The 27,251-nt window shown below is 45.8% G+C and overlaps 1 protein-coding gene across 2 annotated transcripts; it reads left to right on the top strand.

Annotated features, from left to right (window-relative positions):
- On the top strand, nucleotides 1-26,525 carry LOC310768313 (meckelin-like). Of its 2 annotated transcripts, XM_083626243.1 has the most exons (24): nucleotides 1-379; nucleotides 592-665; nucleotides 768-833; nucleotides 2,112-2,212; nucleotides 2,710-2,788; nucleotides 3,394-3,471; nucleotides 4,053-4,118; nucleotides 5,266-5,410; nucleotides 7,289-7,394; nucleotides 8,739-8,832; nucleotides 10,951-11,007; nucleotides 11,393-11,491; nucleotides 11,734-11,832; nucleotides 12,866-12,964; nucleotides 13,743-13,845; nucleotides 15,499-15,629; nucleotides 17,438-17,578; nucleotides 18,379-18,459; nucleotides 19,536-19,652; nucleotides 20,446-20,562; nucleotides 21,065-21,160; nucleotides 22,191-22,293; nucleotides 23,576-23,718; nucleotides 25,058-26,525. In XM_083626243.1, exons 1-24 carry the CDS (start codon nucleotides 55-57, stop codon nucleotides 25,136-25,138), a joined length of 2,601 nt encoding a protein of 866 aa, XP_083482369.1. In that variant the 5' UTR covers nucleotides 1-54; the 3' UTR covers nucleotides 25,139-26,525. The 2 variants fall into 2 exon arrangements, with proteins under 2 accessions (XP_083482369.1, XP_083482370.1); XM_083626244.1 differs by lacking the exon at nucleotides 592-665 and having other exon boundaries at nucleotides 8-379.
- Nucleotides 26,526-27,251: the final 726 nt, after the last annotated feature.

Here is a 27,251-nt window from a genome sequence, read left to right as displayed (position 1 = left end):
AATCCCAACCGCTTCCCTTTTGTATGGAAGAAGCCACACCTGGCTTTGGTTACCATGGCTGCCCTTGTCTGTATACACTCTCCGCGGAGCCAGCCAGGCTTATCCAGTCCACAACTCCTTTCTCCAGAGGGAATAAATATGGGAGAGAAACTAACACCTAACTTCTTGAAGGAGCCTGAGTTGAGAATGCCACTTCACTTCGCCTGCCTCCTCTTCTGTCTCTGCTTGCTTTACCTCCCTCACGGCTCCGCGCCTCAAATTATTGGGGGTGTTCCTGTTTTGTCAGGCCCACCAAGGAAATGTGGGACCGAAGAATTCTTCAATATTGAGACGGGCCAGTGTGGCTCCTGCACTCAGAAACAGATGCAGAGCCCTGATGGTGAGTGCGAAATGGATGCAATAATATAAGTTGCAGGGAGCAGGGTGGCAGTGGAAAGAATAATCCCCATAACTAAGAAGCCAAGCAAGAGGGAGATTTTTTTATATAAAAAAATATAGTTTTGAACTGCAAGCACTTGATGTATCAGGATCTTAAGGAAGGACCCTTAAAGGAATCAGTGCAAGCTTTTTGAGTGTTCCTCCTCTTTCTAGGCTTGGAGTGCGTTTGTGTAGCTGGACTGAATGAGACAAATAAGCAGCCATCACCTCTCGACTGCCGTGGCTGTGTAAGAACACATTCCTTCACCATTCCTTTTTTCTCATATGCAGGCAGGCTCTTTCGATGTTGACTTTCCCTCTCCCCCTCTCTGCCCCTTCCTCTCCTTCAGAGTAACCTGCCCCCCAACACACTCTGGGAATCCATGTTCCTTGACGACAGTTTCCTGAGTTGCAACGTAAGTGGGGTTGGGTTTTTTTGCTCCACTTCCTCCTCCTTGCATTGCCAACTTATGCTATTTTGTGGCTTTGGTTGGTATCCTGGGAATTGTCCCCAGAACAAAGAATGCTCTCCCCTGCTCCCTCCCATGAGCTTCTGGGCAGGATCAGAGCTCTGTTGCCTTCTCACAATGCCTCTGCTCTCACTAGTCAGATCGCATGAAGCTGTTATAAAGCAGGTCAGGCTGTCTGTATGTTTAGCCTCCCTAGTGAGTATAGAGTAGTGGTTAGAGAGTCACACTAGGATCTGGGAGATCAGGGTTCAAATCCTCACTCAGCTAAGAAGCTCACTGAGTGACCTAGGGCCAGTCACCAATTTGCCGCCTAAACATAGCTTTACAGAGTTGTGAGGACTGAACGGAGAGGAGGGGAGAATAATGTATGCCACCTTGAGAGCTCCTTGTAGGAAAGGTGGGTTATAAAATGTAGTAAAAGGGTTTTCTGGCAGATATATTTTTCCTCTTCTGCAACCTGATCCTTTGTACAGATGATGCTAAGGACTGTACCTAGAACTTTCTGCCTGAGTTGAAGGGGACCTTTCAGCCGGGCCAAAAACACTCATTGAGGATACAAAGTTTGGGGGTTTTAAAAAATAATAAATAAATTGGTAGGTTTATAGCAGAGTTAAAAAGCTTGGAAGCTGGAACTACCCAGCGACATCACCACCTGTTCTTATCACATGCCCACATCACACGAGAGCAAATAAAACACACAGAAGTCCCGTTGGTAAAGAAAGAAAGGTTCTTTACTTACAGTTTCTTCATATTAACAAGGATGGCTTTGGAGTCTAAGCCACCTAGGAACTAGTCCTCATGGCTGCTTCCTGCAGGAGAGAAAGTGGGTGAAGTTTAAAAGTTATCTGTTAGTCTCAGCCCTGACCTCTACTGGCTGGAGGCAGGCAAGGCGGGAATGCGGCCTACGAAGACTCCTGAGGCCTGGATAAACAGCCCTCTATTTGGGTCTCAAGTTCACCACCCCCTGCTTTACATTCTCTGTCAGCGACCCCACGACTGACACACGCCATCTTCTGCAAGCTGCTGTCCCAGCTGTCGTGTCTATTCTGTGAGATTCCTCCTCCTGCATCTGACATCTGTGTTAATGTTTAATGCCAAACAGAAAGACTCAGGAGGCCTTGCAAAGGCCTTTTCTCTGGATTTAGGTGCTCATCTATCTCCAGCATTCCTTCAAGCTCTTGTGCAGGAAAGTCTTCACCTTTTTTCAGTTTTACTTTTCTCTAGAACACCTGCAATGTGACGGCCTGCCAAATTCTCACAAACATGGTCATTTTGGAAGCCTTCTCTTTACAAAACCGGGCCTATGATCTCTATATGAAGACCAAGTGAGTATCTATCAATCTTGGTGCAAGGAGGTACTTATAGCCCACTCGTAATATATTGCGTGTGTGGCTTTTTTTGAAGTAAACTGCATATCTGGAGGGCCTTATTGTGGGACCTTATTTCCTAATGCAAATATACCAGCAGTAAGGCTATATAGTCCTACCTCAGAAGTCGAACAGAATCCGATTCCGGAAGTCCGTTTGACTTCCGAAATGTTTGACTTCCAAACTTGACTTGATTGAAGCTTCCTGCAGCCAGTCGGAAGCCACAGAAGCCCCGTCGGACATTTGGCTTCCAAAAGAATGTTCGAAAACTGGAACACTCACTTCTGGTTTTCGATCGTTCAGCAGCCGAAACGTTCGACTCCCAAGACGTTTGGGAGCTGAGGTACTACTGTAGTGTATGAACTGGCATCACATTTAGCCTGACCTTAAAAGTTTCTATTCGTATGAGAGCATTCCTGCTTCTTAGATAAATCCTCACTGCATTTTCTTCTCAGAAGCCAAGATCTTCCAAAGCTGTGGTACGGTAGTCATGGAGGAACTTCCCCTCGGATGGTTTTTGGGAAGACTTCGAAGGCAAGTCCAAGCAGGCACAAACACTGGCGTTTGCGCTCTCTCTCTCTCTCTCTCTCTCTCTCTCTCTCTCTCTCTCTGTGTGTGTGTGTGTGTGTGTGTGTGAGACACACACACAGAGAGAGACAGAGACAGAGAAAGCAAGCAAGAGAAAATAAATTAGGGTTGTGTACACATTACAGTAACACATGGGCTAACTAGGGTGACAAGAGAAAACATTGCTTAGTTTAAAGGGCCTGAATGGAAGAACTGCAACCTGTTCTTAACTCTGGGACTTAGCAATAGTAAACTGGAAGCAATATGGGGTGTCTCTAAGCATATGCAGAGTGTCGTTGACTTCTGAACAACCTCAGCCCATTTCTAAGCACCTAGGATTATGACGCAAACATTCCAGGATGACATGTGTTGCCTTAGGCAAGCTTGAGGTCTTATTCTCTTTGTAGATATTAATTACTGTTGTCCAGCCTGCTGCCAGTCATTATTAGCTTTTTTTAAAAAATGAGCTGAATAGACTATAGGACTGTCTTTGCAGAAGGGCCTTTTAAGGTATACAGAAGCTGGCTGAGAACATTGGCCTCCAGTTACTGTCTTTCCCCTCATCTCTACAGATTGATTTTAAGGTCATAAAGTACAATGTGCTTGGAAAGTTCTTAGGCTGGGAAGACGTGAGAGGAGCGACGTTGCAAGTGAGTCAGTTTCTTTCTGTTCTCGGTAACATTGCTGTTTTTGCTGCAGTTCCAATGGAATGTCAGCTTAGAAGAAAGGTTGGAGAATTTTTTTTATATAGTCACCCCCACTGTTTATCCCTCAGCTACTGTTATTCATTAGTAGACTGCCCTGAAACTGGAGGTTCCATCTAACCATCCTGCCCAGCAGCCACTGATAGACCTCTTACTCTCTTCCTCCCCATCCTCCTTCCCCACTTCATCAATGTCTCTAACCCTGTTTGAAAGAGGTCTAAGCCAGCAGCCACCTTCATATCTTGGCCAGCAAGTTCCCTGGGGCAGCTCCTCAGCAACTAACCTCCTTGCACAGGATGGTTCTGAGAATAAAATGATACTGTGTGTATTCTCTGCCCTCCTTGAAGGAAGGACTGGATAACACAATTTAAAATTTAATATAGGTCTCAGCTTATCTCAGTGCAGCATGCTAGTTTAACACATGTAATTAGCAGGATTTGCATGTTCGTTTCATGGGCATTTGGGAAGAAAAAGTAGGAAATTATGGCTGTGTGCAATTTCTGCCTCTTCTCTTTCCATCTTCTTAGCTCTGCCCAGACAGACAGAGTGTCATGGATGCTGCCTTTGTGTTTGGAACATCATACAGCCAGTCTGTAAGTGTTGGCTTTAGTGCAAGACAGCTTTCCCCTTCTAAAATCCCAGGGGGGTGGCTAACCTTTTTCAGCCTGAGGTTTGCATTGCCTCATTGGAACCTCTCTGGGGGCTGAATGCCAATAGTGGGTGTGGCCCCCAACAGGACCAGCCCACCCATGAGGCAAGGTGAGGCGACTGCCTTGAGCACTCAACACACTTTTTAGACATGCATCATTTCGTGACACAGTAATTCAGTTTTGCTAGCAAACCGGAGATTAGACTAATCCCTTTCCAGCCCTGGGAGGAGTGTGGGAAGTGTTCATGCAACACACTGCAGCCGACACACTAACACACAGTTTGGAAAGCTCTGCTTTATGGCATAGATTTGGGGGGGACCTTTTCATCCCAATGGCTGGAAAGCATTTCAAGGGCCAGATGCCAGTGTTGGGTGGTAGGAGGAGTCAGAGGCAAAAGTGGGCAGGGCAACAGATGTAAATATTACCTTTGTACAGTAGGCTAGTTTCTACTGCCACACACCTCTCTGACCTCCGTCCAGACAAACAGGGGCCATGATCAGAATTCAAGGACACATTCTAGCCAGGCAAAAACACTAAAGGAGGGTGTGAAGCAGGGCCTGGGGGAAGGGTGTGTGGCCCAGGGAAAGTTCTGAGGGCTGGAGAGAGACGCCTGGCCCCAGGCCTGGGATTCCCTACCCTTGGCAATGATAGGTTTAACACTACTCTGCAATATGGAAGAAAAACGGCATCTTAACATAAGGAAATGAGTGGGTGATAAAACTGGCATCTGTTGCAGCCTTGAGCCATTGCTGTAATAATTCATTTGAATCAGAGTCTGTGCAAAGTGTTTTTACAACACTCATCTCACTTATGTATATGTTATGGCAGAGAACCCTGACTGTTGTGGCATCCCCTCTCCTTAAAGCTAAATCACACTCTTTTCAGTGAAGATGACTGCTGTGTATAGAACTGCAGGCTTAATTCATTTTTGCATGGGGCGGCTCGTGTTCTAATCTATGTTGTTCTTTTTTTAACTGAGTAAATAAGGACGACTCAGAAGAGTAAATGGATTCACCCTCTCCCCTGCAGACTCTTTTTTTGGCACAGTGAAGAGATATGTGGTAGTATCTAATAATTTTCCATTTTATAGTGCACCCTCGACATCTCGGCCCTACTGCAAGGTGTCCCTGAACCTGTCTTTTATGAGATGTTCTTACAGTTTGAGGATGAAGAAGGACATGTCCGACTGTGGCCAGTCCCTGTAGAGAATCCAGCAATCCTTACAAACAACCAAGGTGAGCCTTTCCTTGGCTGTGTACACACACCATACATTTAGAGCACTTTTCAAGCACTCAGCTTCCCCCCAGCAAGAGAGAGTTAGGAGCTTTGGGTATTATCACCCATACAAGCCTTTACTTCTCCTTCATCATCTCTCTCTCCTCAGTCTCTTCCCCTCTTCTCTTCCCTTGGCCTTTGTGCTCCTGACTTTTCGATGCACAACTAATTTCTTTAGTTCTTTCACCCCACTTTTCCAAAGTGGAAAGCTTTTAGTGCCGTCTTTACGACCTTTAGTGATCTTTTCGAAGCACACATCCTCTGGCAATGTATTTGCAGCAGGCTGTACATAAGGGCGATGAAGCATTGCATGCAGGTGAGTGAGTAGGCTGGTGGAGGAGGAGGAGGAATGAAGTGCTCTCCCCCTCTGTGAAAGCAAGCCATCTGCCAAATGAGGGAAAGACCCCTTTTCTGCACCCAGTACACAGGACAGAACCCCAAAAGACTAGTAAACAGTTGTGCGGGCTAGTAACACTTTGTGGGGCTGTTTACGACTGAAAGTTGACGCATACCTTGCAGCCGCAGCTTTTCAACACCCACTCACCAGATTTGAGTCCAGTAACATTACAACAGTTTCCCCTAAAGCCATGACTGTATACATGCTGCCGTTTACTCTGCATCACACAACATTAGCCACCAATCCATGTCGATCCTGTATCTATCCTGTTGTTTCTTATGAAATAGGGATGCGGGTGGTGCTGTGGGTTAAACCACAGAGCCTAGGGCTTGCCGATCAGAAGGTCAGTGGTTTGAATCCCCGTGACAGGGTGAGCTCCTGTTGCTCAGTCCCTGCTCCTGCCAACCTAGCAGTTCGAAAGCACGTCAAAGTGCAAGTAGATAAATAGGTACCGCTCCAGCGGGAAGATAAACGGTGTTTTCGTGTGCTGCTCTGGTTCGCCAGAAGCAGCTTAGTCATGCTGGCCACATGACCTGGAAGCTGTACGCCGGCTCCCTCGGCCAGTAAAGCGAGATGAGTGCCGCAACCCCAGAGTCGTCCGCGACTGGACTTAAACGGTCAGGGGTCCCTTTACCTTTACCTTTCTTATGAAATACTGAGTTTAGATGTATGTTCCCCTCCCCTCAAAAGAGCCTCCCCCCAACTTTAATCCAAATTGGGAAAAATAACAACCTAGCTGCATCCTAAGCTGGCAATGTGTACACATCCTATTTAGCTTAACATTTGCAAACTGCCACAGTGGTAGCTAATATTTTCTTCGGGCTAAGGGCCTCATTGACTTGCGGCCAGCTCTTCATGGTGAAGTGGGTGTGGCAGAGCTGGAAATGTGGATGTAGTCAGTAACGTTAGAAGAGTCCTGCTGGATCAGGCCAATGGCCCATCTGGTGCAGCATCTTGTTTTCACTGTGGCCAGCCAGATGCCTATGGGAAACCCTGAAGCAGGATCCGAGCACGTGAACACTGTCCCCTTGTGTGATCTCCAGCAACTGGTATTTGGAAGCATTACTGCTTCCAGCTGCGGAGGAAGAGCATAGACATCATGATAACTAGCCTACCCACCAATAGCCCTACTCTCCAGGAATTTGTGCAAACCACTTTTAAAGCCAGCTAAGCTGGTGGCCATGACTGTCTCCTGTGGGAGCCATTTCCCTATTTTGATATTGTGTTGGCTTGATGCTTTCTTTGATTACAAAGAATACATAGAATTGACTACTCAGTATACAGTGTACCGCATCATACAATACATAGAAGACAATATACAGTGCATCTTTGTCAGATGCTGTGTTTCATTATTTTCCTCTCAATGGCACAAAGGGCTGAGTCTCCAGCATATAAAGGTTTTTGCTCTCCACTCCCCCCCACCCTCAATGATTTTTTCCAGCATCCCATCTCCGAAGATTCTTTCTGGTTGATGGGCTCTCTGGCAGAAAAGTAAACCTGACGAATGTCCCAGCAACTGTTACATTTGCAGCAGAATTGATCCTCAGGTAATAGCAGTAGTAGTAGTAGAGCGTAGATGTGTGCTGCAATTGCGGGTGCGGAGTGTGGGGCAGGGATTTGGAGAATGAGTGTTCCTGCAGTTAGTTCAATAATCAAATCTCCTTCCCATTTTAATCTTCCTTGAAGGTCTTGTCTTGATGGGTAGGTTAATCAGGAGATTGTGTGGATTTTAACCGCTGCAAAAATCCCTGATTCTTGCATTAAAATAGAGGGGAATAAGCAGTTAGTTTGGGCATATCTGGGACAAACAAGGCTTGTGTCTTGGCTAAATGTAACAAACACTGTTTGTTTGTTTGTTTGTTTAGAAATGCAAATAGCAGCTGTTGTGTGCGGGTCATTATCAGGCTCGCAACAAGCAAAGAGGGAGAGTTTAACCCTTTCCTCTCTGCTGTAGTCCTGATGATTACCTTTCCTTTGAGGAAATCCTGTCTTTTGAGGACATCGCCCACTGGCTCCCAAGAGTTTCCCTTGAAATGCAATCAGCTGCTTCAGAGAGATTATTTTTGTTGGCATCCAGGTGGGGAGTTTGTGTTAAATTTTCCCTCCCCACCACCCCCAGCCTCAAGGATGCTATTTACATAGTAAGAAATATGCAGATAAGCTGCATTTATGCAATTAATTTGACTTCTCAGATTGCCCCCCCCCCGGCCAAATGCAGCCCTACAGGCATCCTCACTGGACCTCCTTTACGCCTCCCTCTGCTGATAATTACAAGAGGAGGCGGATTGGGAAGAGATGGTGGAGTTGCACCCTGGGGAAAGGCCTGGAGGTCTGGGAGGTGCTGATCTGCATGTTGGGGGTGGGGAGCAGGTTGTCTGGAGAGAGTCCCACCTCAGCATCATAGAATGCCTCTAATGCGGGAGCTGGGTTGCCTGGCCCGACTCAGGACGCTGCTTGCTGAGTCAGACTCACTGCTCCATCTATCTCTGTATTATCTCCATCTATCTCTGTATTGTCTACACTGACTGGCAGTGGTCCTGCAGTGTTTCAGGCAGGCAGTCTTTCCCTGCCTTGAGATGGTGGGGATTGAACCTGGGACCTTCCGCATGCAAAGCAGATACTCTGCCACTGAGCCATGACCCTTTGGGCTGGATAAGCTCCCCCACCCCTGCTGCCCTAAGGCATCTGTGCTGGACCCACCAGCACCCTCCAATTCTGCACATTTTAAGTACATTGACCTTGGCTCCCTTCTGCCCAATTAGCACCTTTTTCCTCCGCTGCAGCTCGTTTTCTCTGCAGAGGCAGAGCGATTCATCACTCCTTCCTCTAATTGCTGGCTTTGTCCTCCGGTTAACCTTCTTTTCCCTCTTCCTTTCTCCTGGCTTATACAGTGTATACCTGCCAACCGGGACTCCTGGAGGAGACAACCCCCCTTTCCTGCTGACAGTGAAATATGCAACGCAGAGCAGCACTGGAGTCGCTCAGGCAAGGGGGGGCAAGGGGGGGCTCAAGTCCTCCCCTTCACCCACAGCTGCTCTTCCAGGAGGGAGAGAAATACATGTGTGCGGCAGCAGCTGAAACAATAAGGCTGGCTCCATTCCCCCCCTTCCATTTTCCCCTTCCCTCCAGCAGCTGTTGCTTCAGCAGGTGTTAATTAGAACCGGGTTTGTGCTGGGAGATTGTCAGGGCTGGAAGCAAAGGCGCCCACCTGCCTGGATGCTGGCCTGCCTCTCCCCCTGCAAGGAAGCTGCCTCTGCCAGTCAGATGAGAAGTCACCCAGGAAACAGGCAGCGCAAGTGGAGGCAAGGCCATGTCTGCCGTAGTAGCTCAGCAATAGAGCAGCTGCTTTGCATGCAGAAGGTCCCAGGTTCAATCCCTGGGATCTTCAGTTTGGGGCAGGGAAAGCTGGCAGGTGATGGGAAAGACTGTTCTCTGCCCTGGACCCCAAAGAGCCACTTCATAGTAGATTAAGAGTGTACAGGTGATAAAGTTTTAAAGGAGGCTTAGACAAATTTGTGGAGGATAAATAAGACTTAATGGATACTAGCTGTGATGGCCATGTTCTGCCTTCACTGTTAGAGGCAGCATGAGAATCACAAGTGGGGAGAGAGCTGTTGCCTTCAGATCCTGCTTGTGGGCTTCCCGCAGGCACTTGGTTGGCTACTGTGAGAACAGGAGGCTGGACTATCCCCCAGAGCACTTCTTATGTCTTCTTCTGATCCTAATGGGCAAACTAAGATCAGATCCACACTGGGGAGGCCCCCAATCAGTCCAGAGGATAACTCTAACTCCTACTCCCTGCCTGAAACCCTACCAGTAGACAAAACAGCTACATGGACCACTGGTGTGACGCAGTATAAATCAGCTTCCTTTAGTCCAAATTAAAGTTGATTGGGAGTCATGTGCAACAAACCTGCTTCCTCCAAAATGTCAGGCTTCTTGCAATAAGGAGTGTGAGGGGAAATGCACTCGTAAGTGTGGGATAGCACTTGCTTTGATGCTATCCAACCCCCTGCAACAAAATTAGAATGAATGGTCATTAAAAAGCCAATGTTGTCTAATCTCCCTGCAGAAAAAATCAGAATGCATTCTCAGTAAACTGGTTGTCTGGAAGCACCATCAGACCCAAAACCTTTAAGTTTCATCCAGCATGCAGCTCTCTGTCCCTTGAGTATCCCTCTTTTCCTTTCCTTGCCTGCCTGCCTGTCTACAATCGGTGCTCTCACTCCTTCCTTTTGCACACATTGCTGTTCCCCTACAACTCAAGTTGGTTATGCACAGCACAGGAGGATTCCCTTTGCTACTTGGCTTCGACTCTGCAGTCTCATTGATTTACTTGGTGTGATGGGTTTTCAGGAAGAGGAGAGAAATGCTGTCTCTGACAGTGTGGTTTGCTGAACAAGGGGAAACACTGATGAACAAAGTCACTGAGAAATGAGCCCGCCATTATTTCTGTTAACGTAGCATGCCAGGGATGCTGTTCCTTGCATATGCAGAAGAGGAAAATCCTGTATAAATATACTAATGCTGAGTGTGGATACTTCCCTAGCCAAAATGGCACCAATCATGCTCAAGCCAGAGGTATTAGCAGGCTTAGAAGAACTTTAAGCTTGTTGGGGTGGTGGGGGAGGTGGAAGAATGCTTAAGAGGGATGACCCCCAAAAGTTAACAACAGTCCAGTGAAAAACTGGGCACGCTCTGTGGGCATGGAATTGTGACTGGCTGTTGGGGGCAAGGGGAAAGAAAACTGGGATGGGGAAATGGAATGGAGTATCCAGGGCAAGGGCCTTGCTGGCTGGAACACTGAACAGTAGCACTCCACACAGTTCTCACGTGCATGTTGCAAAAGGAAAAATGCATGCAGAATCAGACAGGCTGTTTAATAACATTTTGAAATGGGTTACAAGAGCTTCCAGGGTTTCAAGAGTGCAAAGATCCCAAAGCAATTCAGATTATGTCTTCTGCCAGCTTACCCAAACTTTGCACGATGTTTTCCAAAGCTTCTGACAATAATCACGTCAGCTGAAGCTGTGCCCACAGCCTGCAGCTAACAGGCCTGCTTTCTTCCTATTATTACTTCTGTGCTGTGCTATTTCTTTTCAGGTGTCATTTTCAGTCTCTTATATTCAGGATCCTGGGACGGCTCAGCAAGCTACAGATGTGAGTAACTCTCATGGCAGGATTCCAGAAGGGTAGCTGTGTTTAGTCTTTAAGACGCTCTTCCTGGGTTTGCTGTGCAGACTCATAGGTTTAGTGCAGCTTAAGCTTTCATGGGCCCACAGACTAGTGAAAATAACATACAAAAAATTGCATTATATTAGGAAAAAGTGCTTAGCAAAAATGTGTATATTTGGAGAAATTCACACTAAAATGGTGGTGCATTTTATTGAGCACTTTAAAAAGAAAGAATTTGCAAACCAGTGTGGTTTGCAACTGAAGAATGGAAAAATGAGAAACAGAAAAAACCCAAAACAAGACCGGTTCACTCGTCCCTATGAATGACACAACTGCTTCTGTCCTCCACCCCCGCCCTCTCTCTTGACAGATTGCATTTGGAGCCCTGGGATTCCTTGCAATCATCTATGCCTTGCTGGAGACCAGCACTTGGACCCGGAGATCTCGACTTCCAAACATAAGCTTTATGGTAAGTTTTCCTTTCATGGGTGAGCTGCTGGAAATTCTTGCAGTCCCAAGAATGGTGTATTGCTCAATTTCCTCTTCCTTTGTTGGGCAGACATGGCAGGTATTTTTCTGCCTATTTACACTTTGCTAGCAGAAACCTGGCAATAGATGATAGTGCAGGTTCCATTTTGCTCCATTTGCAGTGCAGTCTCTCCATTTGCAGTGCAGTCTTTTCCCTCTTGAAAAAAAATTATTTTCCTGCAGGTCATAGTGAAATTCTTTGCCAACTTCAGCGGATCTCTAGCAAATGTCTTTTTCATGGTCAGCCTTGGAATTGGCATTTATTGGCTCATAGTTTTCAAGGTAAGTAACTCTCGGAACTAGAATATTCCTGCAGGTATCTGCACTGCAACTTTCTTGCACTTGGAGGTGATGTTAGATGCCGCTGGAGGGAAAGAGGTGTAGCTCTTGTAGAAAGTCTCCTGTTCAGTCCCCAGCATCTCAAGGCAGAGGGGGAAAGATTCCTGTCTGAAATCCCGGAAAGTCATTTCCAGTAGACAATACTGAGCACGACGGGGCCAATAGCTATATTCAGTTTAAGGTAGCTTCCTGTGTTCTTTCCAGCCAAATCAGTAATAGCCAGTGTACTTGAAACATAGAAGGCTACCTTTTCAAGAGTCAGACTACTGGTCCACATGGGTGTAGCTGCCCCCTCCCCCAGCAAAAATCCTGGCTACGCCCATGCTGGTTCAATAGTATCAAGAATGGCTGACAGCAGTTCTCCAGTCTCTCTCAGCCTTACAGGAGACGGCAGGGATTGGACTGGGGGCCTTTTGGTATGCAAAGCATGCACTCCACTACTGAGTTTGGTTCTCAGTTTGTGCCCCTAATGAGGTTGCAGGTTCTGTGCTGGAACAGCCATTACCTAATTACAAAGCGATTATGAGTTCTAAACCCTGAAGAATTGTTAGTAGGTAAAGGCCTTCAGAGGGACGCGGGTGGCGCTGTGGGTTAAACCACAGAGCCTAGGACTTTCCGATCAGAAGGTCGGCGGTTCGAATCTCCGCGACGGGGTGAGCTCCCGTTGCTCGGTCCCTGCGCCTGCCAACCTAGCAGTTCGAAAGCACATCAAAGTGCAAGTAGATAAATGGGTACCGCTCTAGCGGGAAGGTAAACGGTGTTTCCGTGCGCTGCTCTGGTTCGCCAGAAGCGGCTTAGTCATGCTGGCCACATGACCCAGAAGCTGTCTGCGGACAAACGCCGGCTCCCTCAGCCAATAAAGCGAGATGAGCGCCGCAACCCCAGAGTCAGCCACGACTGGACCTAATGGTCAAGGGTACCTTTACCTTTTAAAGGCCTTCTCTGTTCCATCCTCATTTCCAGTCCTTCTTCCCAGGGTCAGCAGTTTTCTGCAGTTGAGAGGACACTGCCCACTGCTGGGAGCCAAATAGAGACCAACTTTATCATCTACTTGTTGTCTGCTCTTGTGTTAAAGGTAAGAACATTGGGAGATCTGGGCGTTTGAGTTGTCTCTGGCATTGCATATCACAGAGAAATGTCAAAGTTTTAAAAGATGGCATATGTAACCACAATGAAAAACACTTGACGGGAAAGGTTGTTAGGGCTGCCCTAACCTGGATGGAAATATCATGCTGCTCAGTAATTCAAGGGACTTGAAGAACATCAGTTGCTTTAGCAAGACTGAGACAGACTGGCACAGCTCCCTGGAGAGCATGTCTAGGCTGTAGACCTAATTTAGTTCAACTGGCATCACTTTCCCCCAAGCGGCCCTGTGAGTCTTTTGCTAGCAGGTAAAAAGTGATAGGTTTAAAAAGAAAACAAACCTTAGGTCCTGGGTAACAGCAGTTTTTATTTACCCCAGCCTCTTAATTCAGGCTGCTGTTTACCTTCCCGCTATAAAGCGGTACCTATTTATCTACTTGCACTTAGGGGTGCTTTCGAACTGCTAGGTGGGCAGGAGCTGGGACCAAAAGACGGGAGCTCACCCCGCCGCGGGGATTCGAACCGCCGACCATACGATCGGCAAGTCCTAGGCACTGAGGTTTTACCCACAGCGCCACCCGCGTCCCAACCCTGTCATAGGGTACTGAATTTAAAGGGACCGTTGGCATTCAGGCTTGGGATGCACCTCTGCCTAAGGCACTGGGGCCAGTGGTTTGAGAGCTTCTATTGGGAACATCACACTCTAAACCTCTGGACAACCTATATTTGCATCACTGAGAAATAACCCTCTGTGGATGATTTTGTTCCAGAGCTTGGACCTCATACATATTCTGATAACCCAGTTAACAGTTTCCATCTTCCTGATAGACTGGGAGAAGCCAAAGGAGAGAGGAACGGCAAAAGCATCTATGGGTAAAAGTTTGCCTTTGTTTTCTGATAGGTTGTGTGTAGGGCTGTAAGAAGGCTGTGATTTGAAGGCAGCAACTGAATGTTGGAAATTTCAAAACAGACAAAAGAAAGCATCCAACCATGGAAGCAGAACATAACTAATCATGGCTAGTAGCCATTGATAGCCTTTACCTCCATACATTTGTCTAATCCATTTTAATAGTCATCCAAGTTTGTGCCATCAGTGCCTCCTGTGGGAGTGAATTCCACAGTTAAACTATACGCTATTTGAAGAAGTACTTTGTTTTGTCTGTTCTGAATCCTCCAACATTCAACTTCATTGGGTGTCCACACATTGTCGGGTTAGGAGTGAGGGTACAAAACTTGTCTCTCTCCACTTTTTCCATTCCATCTCTGTGCAGGGCACGTATAGACAGAGTGGTGCTCTCCAGACATGGTTGTACAGTCAACTCACATCTTGCATATGTTTAACTTGCATGATTTCTGCTTATGCACTTGGTGGCCAGCCAGCTAAAATCGCACAAATTAAAAATACAGGGGGCGGAGAGCTTAAAAGCTTTTTGTGTGCAGGGTTTTCCTGGTGTGGAAAGAGCTCTTAAGCCGTCTGCCTTGCTCACTGGGCTCTTGGAGATCTCGCAGGAACTCGGGCACCTTGAGAGATCTCTCAATAGCCTCCTAGAGCCCTGTAAGCAAGGCAGAGAGCTTAAGAGAGCTCTGCCTCGCTTGGCGGGTAAGACCTGTTTGCTATGCCAGCTCTAGAAAGGTAAGGATGTTTGTGTAGGGGTGGTTCCAAGGGGGTGGTTTAACTGTGCATGTTTTTGTGTATATGTACCATCCTTGAAGTGTAACCCCCCCCCCACAAGGTTCAAGTTGACTATACTGCAACTCCCATTATCCCTGATCAATGGCCATACTTGATGGGACTGATGGTCATCCAGCAGTATTTGGAGAGCACCTCACTGGCTACCCATGATCTAGGGCTAGCCAAGGAGGATAGCCGCTAGGGCAGCATGCCAATCAGTGCTCCATCTACAAATCTCTAATTAGCTAGGAAAAATCATCCGATGGCTTTCCCTCCCAGTCTCCTGTGACTGCTTCCAGTTCCAGGCTTGTGCTCAGCCATTTTAGTTTAAAACACAGCCAGAAGAAAACCCCATCTTATCTTGCATCCCTTCACATGCCCTTTCATTCTGCCACCTACCATTGTATTCAGGCAAAAAGGGGTGGCCATGGGGCTTCCTAGCATTTTGTGGGATGGAGCATGAAACATTTGACACCGCGTGCTTGCTACCGGAGGATGTTCTTGAAGATCTAAAGCTTTGACTCCCAGGAAAATGAGGGCAATGTTACCTACAGCACATTCGCACAGCTGTTGTGTGATACTTGCTTGTTTAATTAGTGTTGGCAAATCACTTTGAGGCCCTCGGTTCTTCTGGGAAATCAGCAGGAGCCTGTTCCAGGAAGCAAGCTTGCTTCAGATTGTAACGATTTCATATCAGGAGAGGTAAATTAACATAAGCAAGGGCTCAAGGAAACCCAGGGGCGTTGAGCTTTGCACTTTGCCAAGAATCCGATAAGCTCGTGTGGAGTCTTCAAATAAAGCCAATTGTTTCAGCTTCATTGTGTGTGTGTTTTAACCTCCCTCCCCTGCTTCAGGATATCAGAAGGCTACTTCCTCTGTGAGTGCCTGGAGAACTTTTCTGATCGCTAATGAGTGGAACGAGATCCAGACCCACAGAAAAGTGAACCCTTCACTCCAGTTGTTTGCCGTCTTGCTGCTACTGGAGGTGAGAGAGAGAGAGAGAGAGAGAGAGAGAGAGAGATTAAGGAAAGAAAGTATCTGTTGTGCAGTCTCTGTGCTCTGCTACTGATAACTTTCCTCTTTCTCAAGGTCACTGATATAATATACTTAGGACCACAGCGTGCACAACCTTCTGCACAGATCACCAGGGGTGCAAAAACTTCTGCCAAACTTGGAAGACAGTTAGATTTTCTAAGGGGCAGCTCAGAGGCAGGAGGAGAGGAAGTGTCCATTTGGACTGGTAGGGTAGAAGGCAGGGAGACCAGCAGTAAGTGGAGCCAGAGCCAGGACAGGCAGAGGTAACATGCTAAATTCCACAAGGGCAACACCGAGACTAATGGAGGAAGAAGCTAGAAGGCAGGACACGGAGGTTGCCATCATCTTCTTCCTTCTTCTTTGGTGGTCACTTGTAGCCGAGTAAGATTGTTTTAACAATGAATCCGTAAGTGACTATGGAGGCCAATTCTGGACCCACACGTCCTTCCACAGTGGGGACATTGGTTTCCGGGCGGGATTTGATCATGGTGTGGATTTGCCAAGTGTGCCTTACTCTTAGAACGTTTCTCCCTTGCGTTCTGAGTTCGAGTGTCTTCAAAGTCCATGGCACCTATGGTGAAGGCTGGTCTCCAACTGGAGCACTCGCAGGGCAGTGTTTCCCAGTTGTCGGTGTTCATACGACATTTTTTTAGATTTGCCTTGAGACAGTCTTTAAACCTCTTTTGTTGACCACCAGCATTATGCTTTCCATTTTTAAGTTCAGAATAGAGTAGTTGCTTTGGAAGATGATAATCAGGCATCCGCACAACATGACCAGTCCAACGAAGTTGATGTTGAAGAATCATTGCTTCAACACTGGTGATTTTTGCTTCATCCAGTACACCGATAATAGTTCGCCTGTCTTCCCAAGTGTTGTGTAAGATTTTTCGGAGATACCGTTAATGGAATCTTTCAAGAAGTTGGAGATGGCGTTTGTAAGTGGTCCATGTTTCACAAGCATACAGCAAGATTGGTAGTACAATAGCTTTGTAAACAAGCATTTTGGTTTCCCTGGGAATGTGCCGGTCCTCAGACACTCTGCACTTCAGTCGGGAGAGAGACGCACTCGCAGAGCTCAGGTGAAGCTGGATTTCGGCATCAGTGCTAACCCTTGTGGAAAGATAACTGCCTAGGTAGGAGAAGTGATCGACATTTTCCAGCGTTACACCACATAGGACCATCATGACTAATAATCCTTGGTAGGCCCCTCTGCCTACATTAATTTGTCTGATCCCCTTTGTTAAGATATTTAAGCTATTGGCCAACACCACATCACCCTTTGCCCATCAGTTTTTACTGAAGTGTTTGACACAGTAAAGACAATTTAAAATAATTACTGTACTTCTAGTTTTTATAAGACCTTGCAGTGTTTTTAACATGGCGGTGCAGTTTAAAAATATTTAAAGAAAGGAAAATAAAATAAACCATGGGCCTAACCTATGACCTTACAGTGTCTTCATGTAACTTATAAATTGGGCATTTCTAAAGCTTTTTAATTCTCCAAGTTACAATGTGGTTGACTCAGCAGCCCTCTCAACTCTTGTTGTTGTTTAGTCATTTAGCCGTGTCCGACTCTTCGTGACCCCATGGACCAGAGCACGCCAGGCACTTCTGTCTTCCACTGCCTCCCGCAGTTTGGTCAAATCCAGTTTTATGGGGGGTGGGGGAGCCACTCAGTGAGGTTGAGAAGAGACTTAGGCCCAAATCCCACTATGTTCTGTTGAAGTGGGGACCAAACAGGCTTCTTTTAATTTCTAGGTGGTGGGGCTTAAGAATCTCACATCAAGAGACCTGAATGTGAATCTGCACCCGGGACCAAATGCCTATCATGCTCCTTGGAGCCCAATTCTTCGGTTTGGGATTGCTGCTTCTGTTTGGCTGGCAGTGGGGATTGTACAGGTGATCTTTCTCACTGAGTTTGGTTTAACTAAAGCTGCGTACACACTATAGCTTAAAAGCATATTTGAAGCACATTTTGTCTCTCAGAATTTACAGCATTGTAGTTTGTTAAGGGTTTCTGGGAATTGTGCTCTGTGAGGAGTAAATGACAGTGCCCAAAATTGTTTGAGGGAAAGAATGTGTTTCCAAGGTATAGTGTGTACACAGCCTAAGAATATATATATATATATATCCTTGATGCTAGCCCTAGAATAAAGGGCTACCTAGGTTATTCTACATCTCCTCTTCCTTTAGTGCTAGTGTGGAAAAATGTAACAAATGCAAAATCAAGAGCAATAGCTAACCGTTTTTGAAAGGTCCTTAGGTAGGTAACATGACAAAAGAAGTGAGCAATCTTATTGTGTGCATGTTGTAGGACACCCTCAAAGACCTCATTTGCTATATTAAGAAATAAGTCCAAGGTCGCCAACCTTTCGGACTAGTGGGCACATTTTGGATTTTGAAAGAGTGCTGCCTTGGGGTGTCAGTCACAAAATGGGTGCCATGGAGAGGTTGTGGCAAAACACAAAATGGTTGCCATGGGGAGCGTGGCATAACACAAAAATGAGAGAGGCAGCCATCCTTGGCAGCCTAACAGAGCACTTTAATTGTGCAAATCGAAGTTTCCAGTATGCGCTTGAACCCCTCCTGTAAAATGAGGCACCCTTTGAGTATTGCTGCTGTTGAGGAACCTACTGTGTGCTCTTGCCTACCATAATTACAGGGTGATTATAGGCAGCATGCCTTTTTTTTTTAAACAGGTGCTGTTTTCTGTTGGGTTATATGAGCGGTTTGTAGAGGACAAGATTCACCAGTTTGTTGATCTTTGTTCCCTGAGCAATGTGAGTCCCATTATATTTATTTAACAGGGTTTCTATACAGCGCAGCTTAATCATTCAAACTGCTAAGCCGTTTATGTTCATGTACTTATTTACTATATTCTTTCACCAAATGGTCCCAGTGTGGATTACAAAAATATCACAAATTTAAAAAAGACACCTTCATTAAAATAATAAAATTTTATTATTTTATTTGAATGCTATGAGAGCCCTTGTGGCATAATGGTTAGAAGATGACCTGGGAGACCAGGGTTCAAATCCTCACTTGGCCATGAATCTCACTGGGTGGCCTTGGGCTAGTCACTGTCTCTCAGCCTAACCTACCTCACAGCGTTGTTGTGAGGATAAAATGTCAGGGGAAGAGAACCATACAAATGTAATAAATAAATATGAAAATTACAATCATAATACAAGCCAATAACAAAACAGTGCAGAGCAACAAATGGCTGAGCTGCATAGAGATAAAAGTTTGGCCATGTGCCATTAGCCAAAGTCACCACAGGACCAGTTTGTTCGCTATCCTGCTCCAAGATGGGCAAGCAGGGTATTATCATAACAAATTAATTATACAGGCCTTCTAGTGACTCATAACTGATTAGTTTATTCAGTGTATTTACAATCTGCTGTTCAGTTTGAATAGAATTTACAAAGCTGCTGCTGCTGGTAGTATTTGTTGTGGTAGTAGTAATAATAGGAAAACAAATTTAAAAATTCTTCAAACTACAGCATTAAAGCACTGGGGCAAAGTAAAACCAACACCAGGTAAAATCAGCAGATGAAATGCATTCAGTATGAAAGCCATCTGATCATTGGTAAATTAAAACCATACTAAAATGAGTGGTGATTTTTTAACGTCTTTGTCTGCCTGGGGAGAGGACGTTCCTTAACTGGGGCACCTGCCCCCAAAAGGCCCAGATATGTTGGGTGTGGTTGAATTGCTCTAGAGTGGAGTCTTAATTGTGCCATTGTTAATCTGTAAACAAGCTTTGATTACAATCGTGTTCAAACATGTTATGAAACTGTATTTGCCCATTTGATAAATGGTTGTGTGCTTCATTTGCCTCTCCCTGTCCCTCTAGGTGTCAGTGTTCATTTTGACACACAGATGTTATGGTTTCTACATCCATGGGAGAAGTGTCCATGGACAGGCAGATGTGGGCATGGACACCATGCTCACCTATATCAGGAAGGAGGAGGTAATAGTGTCTACTGGTCCATCCATCTGTCCTTTCTCTTTATGACAATTACTTTGTGCTCCTGGGAAAGCTATGTCTCCCTGTTGGATTTGCCCATTTTCAAGTGAGCTTGTCAGGATTTAAACCCCATTAGCTACTATTTTTACAAGGCTATGGGGATCATGATTCAACTGAAACTGAAGGGAGTTGAAAGGTAGAACTTGTGGATTTTATAGTCACCCCATCACCCCACCCCCAATAATAGGAACATTGTTATCAATTCCATTAGGTCTTGTGCAAAAATAAGGCATGGGGCAAGGTTTCTATGGCTCTATTCACACTCCCATTTCCTGGGCACTCGCTGGGTTTTAATCCATGTTCACTTGACGTTATCTCAAAGGCATATGTATCCTGTACTTTGTGATAAAATGCTAGATGAGTTGTTTCTCAAATTCGCTTTAGGCCTAGTCCTTAAGCTGTTTTTATGAACATCTTGGCAGAGGGTCAAGACATCCCCTGCCCAGTCAACGCTGCCTAGTGTCTACAGAAACAAATCTGACATAAATAAAGCCCTGTTGATGTGAACAACTAGGGGGTAATGAGCTGTGAAATGTTCAGGGGGCAGGGAACAACTTCACTGCGCTTTAAGATGGTAATGTGAACACACCCTTAGTCAAAGGAATGTGAACTCCAATATGGTTTGAGCCTTGGCTGGCACGTCTCTCCCTCCCTCTCCAGAAGAGATCTCTGATATTTATGCTTTGTACTTCCCAATTATTATTCTTTCCACCCCTTCCATTGGTTCTCTCTACAGGAGAACCTCTGTGCTCTGAGAGGCCTGGAGGCCTACTCTGATGTGCAAACATTTGAGGTGCTTCTTACAGACAGGACTCGAGCATTCTATGACAGAATAACTCTATCTTTCATGGAGGTACAGTACCTAATCCTATTTTCTCAGTAATTGTTAGACAAAGATATTGGTCAGCTGGGCAAAGTATTACTTAGAAATGATGATGCCTTCGAGGGTGGAAGCTGTCAGGCCCGGGGGCCACATGCAGACTCTGGGACTCTCTGTCTGGCCTTTGGGATGCTCCCCACAGTCTTCAGGGTGCCACAAAACTTGGTTGTTTTTACTTCTTGATCAAAAGCTAACCTTAGTTGAGCTTTCTTTTGCTGAGCTCCTTCAAGGAACAGCAGCCTGCTAGGCTACAGGCAACCCTCCCATTTCCCCCTCCACTTTTTAATTTAAAACTCTGTCTGTGCATGGAAGCCAGCGCTCCAGAACAGCAGGTGAAAATTGAGCCAAGATCCCTGCTGCCAAAGGCAAGATCTGAGTGAAAACAAATAGATGTATTTTTAAAAAAACCTCTTCAATTGGGAATGCCAAGTAACTGGCACAAACTTTAAAAGTCTGTGCACTTTTTCTGTGACAGGTTCCCAGAGGAGCCCACATCCGACCTGACCTTCACAAACAGAGACTAAATGGCTACTTTGCCTTGAACCGCTTTCTGGTCTCCTTTTTTGAACATGTGAGTCTTTGGCTACCTCTGTCTACTATTCACCTTTTTTTTGTACTGGGTATTTGTATCCATGGTTTGTTCTACACAAAGTGTTTTGCTTTATATGCAAATAATGGGGGCCAGTGTCAAGGACCAACATAGTCAGGCATCTACCAAGGGACCGCTGACAAGAACCTCTTGGAGCTGCTCTTCCACCATTGCTCAATCACCTTTTATTCTGACCCAGATAATGGTGAGGGGGAGCATAAGATGTCACTGCTTGCTTACTCATTGGAGCTCTTTCTGCCAAGCAAGCCAATGATAACTCAGATGAGGAAGGTAGAGATGGACCACTGCCTGGGTGGTCTATCAGGTCTTCTTAAAATAATAATAGGAGGGTAGCCTAGCCAAACCAGGGCTGTTAAGAGAGTCATGGTGGTCGTTAACAAGACAATGGAACATCTTGCTCCAGGTGTGATCAGAGACTGGAGATTTGGATGGTTGCCATGGTAACTGCTTTGGGTCAGGGCAAGGGGCTTCTGGGAAGGAGGAAGGCTGAGATCTACCTGGTATCTGGGCGAGGGAGGACTGCCTGCAATGCTTTGGGCCATGCTGTAAGATCTGGACCCCCTCCATGCAGACCGAGGGTGTAAATAGACAAATAAACCCTATTTCTTAAAGCACGATCATCTCCACAGTGTCTTCTATTATCCAAAGGAGCACAGACCCTGTGTGGGTGCCTGTGATCCCATGCACTCTGGCCACTGCTTGGCAGAGAGAGGGGGCAGGCACCAGGCTTTTGTAACATAATATAGGAAGGCATTTTGACGGTGATGTCATGTGGATGCAGCCCACAGCTTCTTTACATGAGCAGCAACACTTGAGTCCACAGTAAACTGCCATGTGGAAGTATCCTTAGTTAATGTTTTTCCCCTTGTCTTTGTACATTTAGTGTCATTGTGCAGGCCCAGCTGTGTTGGAAATGAATTATAAGTGAGTCATCTTGTACTGACATATTTCTTTAACTTTTAATTGTCTCCTCACTCTCTCCACCCTTTAGAGGTACAAAGATATGGACTACATGGTGAAGGACAAATTTTTCCTGGAGCGGGTCATGGACATGGAATTCCAGGAACCAGGGGACATTTCCACTCTCTATAATGGTATTCCAAACACTTACCAGTGGGAATTGGTTTGTAAGCTTCTGCACTGGGTATTGCCTTTTATTAGCTCACATCCACACCATACATTTAGATAACTATTGTGCCACTTTAACAATATATTTACTGGTTTATTTCATTTATATCCCACTGATTTCTCCAAGGAGTTCAAGTTAGTATAGTTGGTTCTCCCTGTCCTCATTTAATTCCCAGAACAATCCTGCGAGGAAGGTTAGGGTGAGAGACAGTGAGTGCCCAAAGTCACCCACTGAAATTCATGTCTGGGGATTTCAGCCTGGTCTTCTTGGTCCTAGTATGACACACTAGCTGCTATACCACACTTGCTGCCACAGGAATTTAACTTTGTTAAGGGTGCTGACTTCACAGAGCTACCAGTTCTTAAAAATCCTGGGAGATGCTGAGCTCCATAATGAGATGAATGAGCCTATGACTGCTCAAACAGAAGCCAATCAAATGCAAGGAATGGATATGTGCCATTTACTGTACCACTGATGGTTGAAGTATGTCACTAACCATTATACCAGTCTGTGAGACGTGCCCACATTTAGGATACTGCTTCTTGATATTTGTAGATGTTTACACACTCTTAAATTATTTTCCTGTGGCATGGAGACTAACAGATGGACAACAAAAGTTGACCCTGCAAGACTTTATGGTTATAAAGAGGCTTAGATCACATGCACACCATACATTTAAAGAACACTTATGCCACTTTAACCGTCATGGATCATCCTGGGAACTGTAGTTTGTTCAGGGTGTTGAAAATCGTAGCTCTCTGAGGTCAGCACCATTAACAAATAACAGTTCCCAGGATTTTCCATGACTGTTAAAGTGGTGTAAAAGTGCTTTAAGTGGTGGCTGGTGTCTGTTAAGACTGGTAAAGCAGGAAGCAGGGAGTCCACCAGTAGGTGGAGCCAGAGCCAGGACAGGCAGAGCCACCCCCTGGCTGACTGTAAGTAAGGGTCATAGGGTTGCCATATTTCAAAAAGTGAAAATCCATACACACGATGTCAAAATTCACCAAAATCGACATAGCTGAAACACAGCTATATCTGGGAAATTCTGGACGTATGGCGACCCTAGTGGGACAGTGACCCATTTGCCCTAATGGTCCAGCCTCCACTGTATGTTTCAAGTGTGTGGTCTGGATGTGGCAATACAGATTCTATTTTGGGGTGCAATTTTTTTTTCAGAAACGGAGTAATTGCTGTGAGAGTAGAAAGGGTGGAAATCTGAAAAAGATACTATTTTCCTCTTCCTCTAGATGACCGTGCTTTATTTAGCAGAACACTTTTCTACAGTCACGAACTGGTGCTGCTGCTCTTTGAAATCCTTGTCTTCTCTGCTGTAGATTTGGCAGCACAGGATTTTGTATTGTCAACAATTGTGACCTTTGTCGTGCAAAAGGTAAATGGTTTTGTGACACCAGGTGCATGATATATCTCTAAAGAGTAGGGATTGGGGTGGGGATTTAGGTCAGTTCACATTTTCATACGTACCCATCTAATTCTCACTTCGCAAAACAATCAATACACAAACTGAAATGCTGCTATGCTTTGAAATTCACAGTTCTCCCAATTTAGTGATGGACTTCTCCAACCAATGCATACAATAATACATATATTGGGAGAAATACCCACTAAAATGGTGACAGATTTTCATGAGGCCTTAAAAAGAAAAAAAATGCCAATTGATGCAGAACTAAAGTTTGGCGAAAGTGAGAGAATATGAAATTGACAGCTTTGTCCTTAGAGGATGAGATGTTAATTTTACTCTCTTAAAAATATGCTTGGAATGGAGAAAGCAGTGGAGGGTTCTGCCCCTCTCATTTATTGTGAGAGTGGGTAAAAACCGAGGGTTACGGAATGGAATTGTCAGGCAGTAGACGTAAGCAGGGCTGTCTTAATATCTGGCGCCGTGGTGCAAATATCTCTCCGGCGCCCCCCCCCGTTTCCCAGAGTTTTCTACCTTTTTTAAGGGGGGGAGGGGCTTTGGTCCGGCTCGTTTACATCGTGTGGTCCGACGTGCACTCGGCACTGCACAAGAGGCGCCTGGATTGCAGCCCAAACGGCCTCTCGCGCCCTCCTGCAAAGTCTCCCTCTAAGCGCCCAGTGCCCCTTACCTTCCCCCATCCAGGGAAGTCTGTGCAACAGGAGGGCCAGCGAGCAGATCAGGTGGCTCGCCGGCTGTCCCATCCTTGCTCGGTGCCAGGATTGCACAGGGCGCTTCCCTGCTCCGCTCGCAGACTCTGCAGGGAGGTACGCAGGCAGCGACACGGCCAGAGAGGGGTGGGAGAGACACCCCCGCCCTGTCCCGCACCTGCTCCTGATTGCACCCGCCAGGTGCCCAGTCAGCCCCAGCAGGAGGGGATACAAAGGGGCTTCCCTGAGCCTGATGCAGTGCGCTCCAATGGGCAGCTGAGAGGAGAGCAGCGGACTGCCCCAGAGAGGGGAAGGGAGCACTCCCTGACTCTCCTTCCTGGACACTCAGCCTGTGGCGCCCTCCAAAATCTGGCACCCCAGCACCCCACGCCACTAATGTCTATGGGTAAGACGCCCCTGGACGCAGGAGAAAACCAAGAACATGTTTAATGCGATGGGTGTGTTGCCTCCCATTTTAACCAAAAGTCCACAAACACACCATGGGCCACCTGAATGCAGCTGGTGGACCACTGGTGCTCCATGTGCCACAGTTTGGGTACCTTCGCAATAGACATGTGTCTTTATTGCACTACTTTGACTTTCAGTTTGTGAAGATGCTTCGCAACACACTTGGAAGGAGGAACCTGGCTGAGAAAACCTTGGTGGAGAAGCAATTCCTAATCTAGAACTGAACAACAAGCTGTTAATCTTGAATCTCCATTCCCTGGCTGTGGGGTTGCAGCTGCTAATTGAAGATGTAGTGAAACATTTAGGACACCTTATCTGTTTATCCCCAGAACTGTGGCATGCACATCTTTCATATGAATTACAGAACTCTGCCCAGGGAATCTGTTCTTGCTGTCAAAGTTCAGTGCCATGTGAAGTAGCATAAGTGCCTTTGAGCATTGGCCATGTATCTTTCCCAAAGTAGCAATGAAGTGACAGTAAATCTTCACATACCTATTTTAAGTTGCATGGCTTCCCAGCACACATGGGCCTTAGCACTTCTTGGCTTGAAATTTTCAGCACTAGTGGGTGTGAATTGGTAAAAAAGCAAAACGAAACAAAACACCAATACTGTGCTCCTGCATGTTCCAACAGGACAAAAACAATCACAGACCATGGGCTCTGCAGTCAGTTGCTGAACAGAAGGTAGTGGTTGGACTGCAGCAGTGGTTGGACTGCAGGCTTAAACATGACTCATGGGCTGCATATAATAGTTTTTTGTGGCTCAATACCCACAACACTGATTATTTAAAAACAAAATATTTAAAAATGACTGCTCCCATGGATCCCTTGCTCTGATTCTATGAGGCTAACAGTTGCTTTTCTTATCTTACTCGCCCTGCAATGTTTTTGCAATGTTTTCCTTCTTCATCTTAGTAGTAGTATTAGAAGTATATTGACTTTTACACTTTGATCACACATTCTGGCATTCATCCCCTGAAGGACTGACCATGTGTTGATGCAGCCCTTGGTATGAAAAAGTTTAGCCACAACTGGAAGAGGTACTGTTCTTTTGTGTGAGAGAGCATTAAATTACACTTCTAAGCACATATGGCTGGCCAGTCTAAAGGCCTCCTACCAGCCAGCCAATCTCAGGTGCCCGGTTTTACACAACACCATTCTCTTCTGTGTCTAAAGGGCAGTGTCTAAAATGGTGTCCCAGGCAAGGAATATCTTCAGCTCTCCCCCTCCAATTACCGGTAATTGTTTTAATACATTGCGTTGTCCTGGCTGCAACAAAACATGACACTCCCACATCAGTCTCTACAGCCAAAGCAGGCAGTGTAACCTTCCAATGGTTTGACTTCACCCTCAAAGGCACACTCCTCCATTGTATCCTGAGATAGACGGATGCCAACAACAACACATTGAGTTTTTAAAAATCACGTTTGTGGCGCATTTCATGATTTATTCTTGTATGAGCTGATTTGTGCACATAGATCTGATCACAGCCCCTTACAAACACTCTGGCACACGTACAATTTGTTTACTGGGCATTGATGTTGTACATTTTCTTAAAAATTAAAAAGATTATGACGTAATGCTGTCATCAGCTTTACAAGTGAATGTGAACTTTTTGTGTTATTTGTTTCAGCTGCTGGATAGTTGATGGATACATTTAGAGTAATAGTTAGCTTCTCAGCCTTACACACACACACACACACACACACACGAGTTCAGGTGCTTGTTTGGGTCACATGCTACTGAATCTACCTTTGCTGAATAGGACCTGAGCACATACTAATGTAGGAAGGAGCATAACTCATGGTGGGCGTTGCACATAGAAGGTCCTAGATTTTGCCCTTTGCATCTCCAGTTAAAATAATCACATAGCAGCTGAGGGGGAAATAACTCTGCCTGAGACACTGGAGATCCACAGAATACCAGGCTAGATAGGTAAATAGTCTGACTTAGTACAACTCTGACCTGAGGTTCTTGGTTCAAGTCCCAGTGTCCTTGACACTCCTTAAAATAATGAACACGAAATCCTTGTGGAGTCACAGCCCATTTGCTACTGGTGTGCAGCATAGCAAGTTTGGGGTCTTATTTCCCAGAGGAGGTGGGGAAGACTGCTACTTTGATTCAGTCGTATAAATTAATAATGATGCTAACTTATTGGACTGCTGTGTATGTGTATATTAGGGCCCTGTGTGTGCTTCACGGCACATCACAGGTTGGTATTTGCTAAAGACAAAATTAATCTCCTTTTGTCTTGAGAGTGATTCTAAATTACTGCACTATTGACCACAGCAGCCCACAGAATGAATGGGCCGGTTTTAATGGCTGTTACTG

This window comes from Podarcis filfolensis, assembly GCF_964270895.1.
Source record: "Podarcis filfolensis genome assembly, chromosome: 8".
Lineage (NCBI taxonomy): Eukaryota > Metazoa > Chordata > Lepidosauria > Squamata > Lacertidae > Podarcis > Podarcis filfolensis.
This window is presented reverse-complemented; position numbering and strand designations above follow the sequence as displayed.

Coding starts and splice junctions, on each gene's coding strand:
- LOC310768313 (XM_083626243.1), top strand. CDS start 55: ATGGCTGCCCTTGTCTGTATACACTCTCCGCGGAGCCAGCCAGGCTTA. Junction 2,789..3,393: donor TTTTTGGGAAGACTTCGAAG/GCAAGTCCAAGC, acceptor TCATCTCTACAG/ATTGATTTTAAGGTCATAAA. Junction 4,119..5,265: donor GAACATCATACAGCCAGTCT/GTAAGTGTTGGC, acceptor TCCATTTTATAG/TGCACCCTCGACATCTCGGC.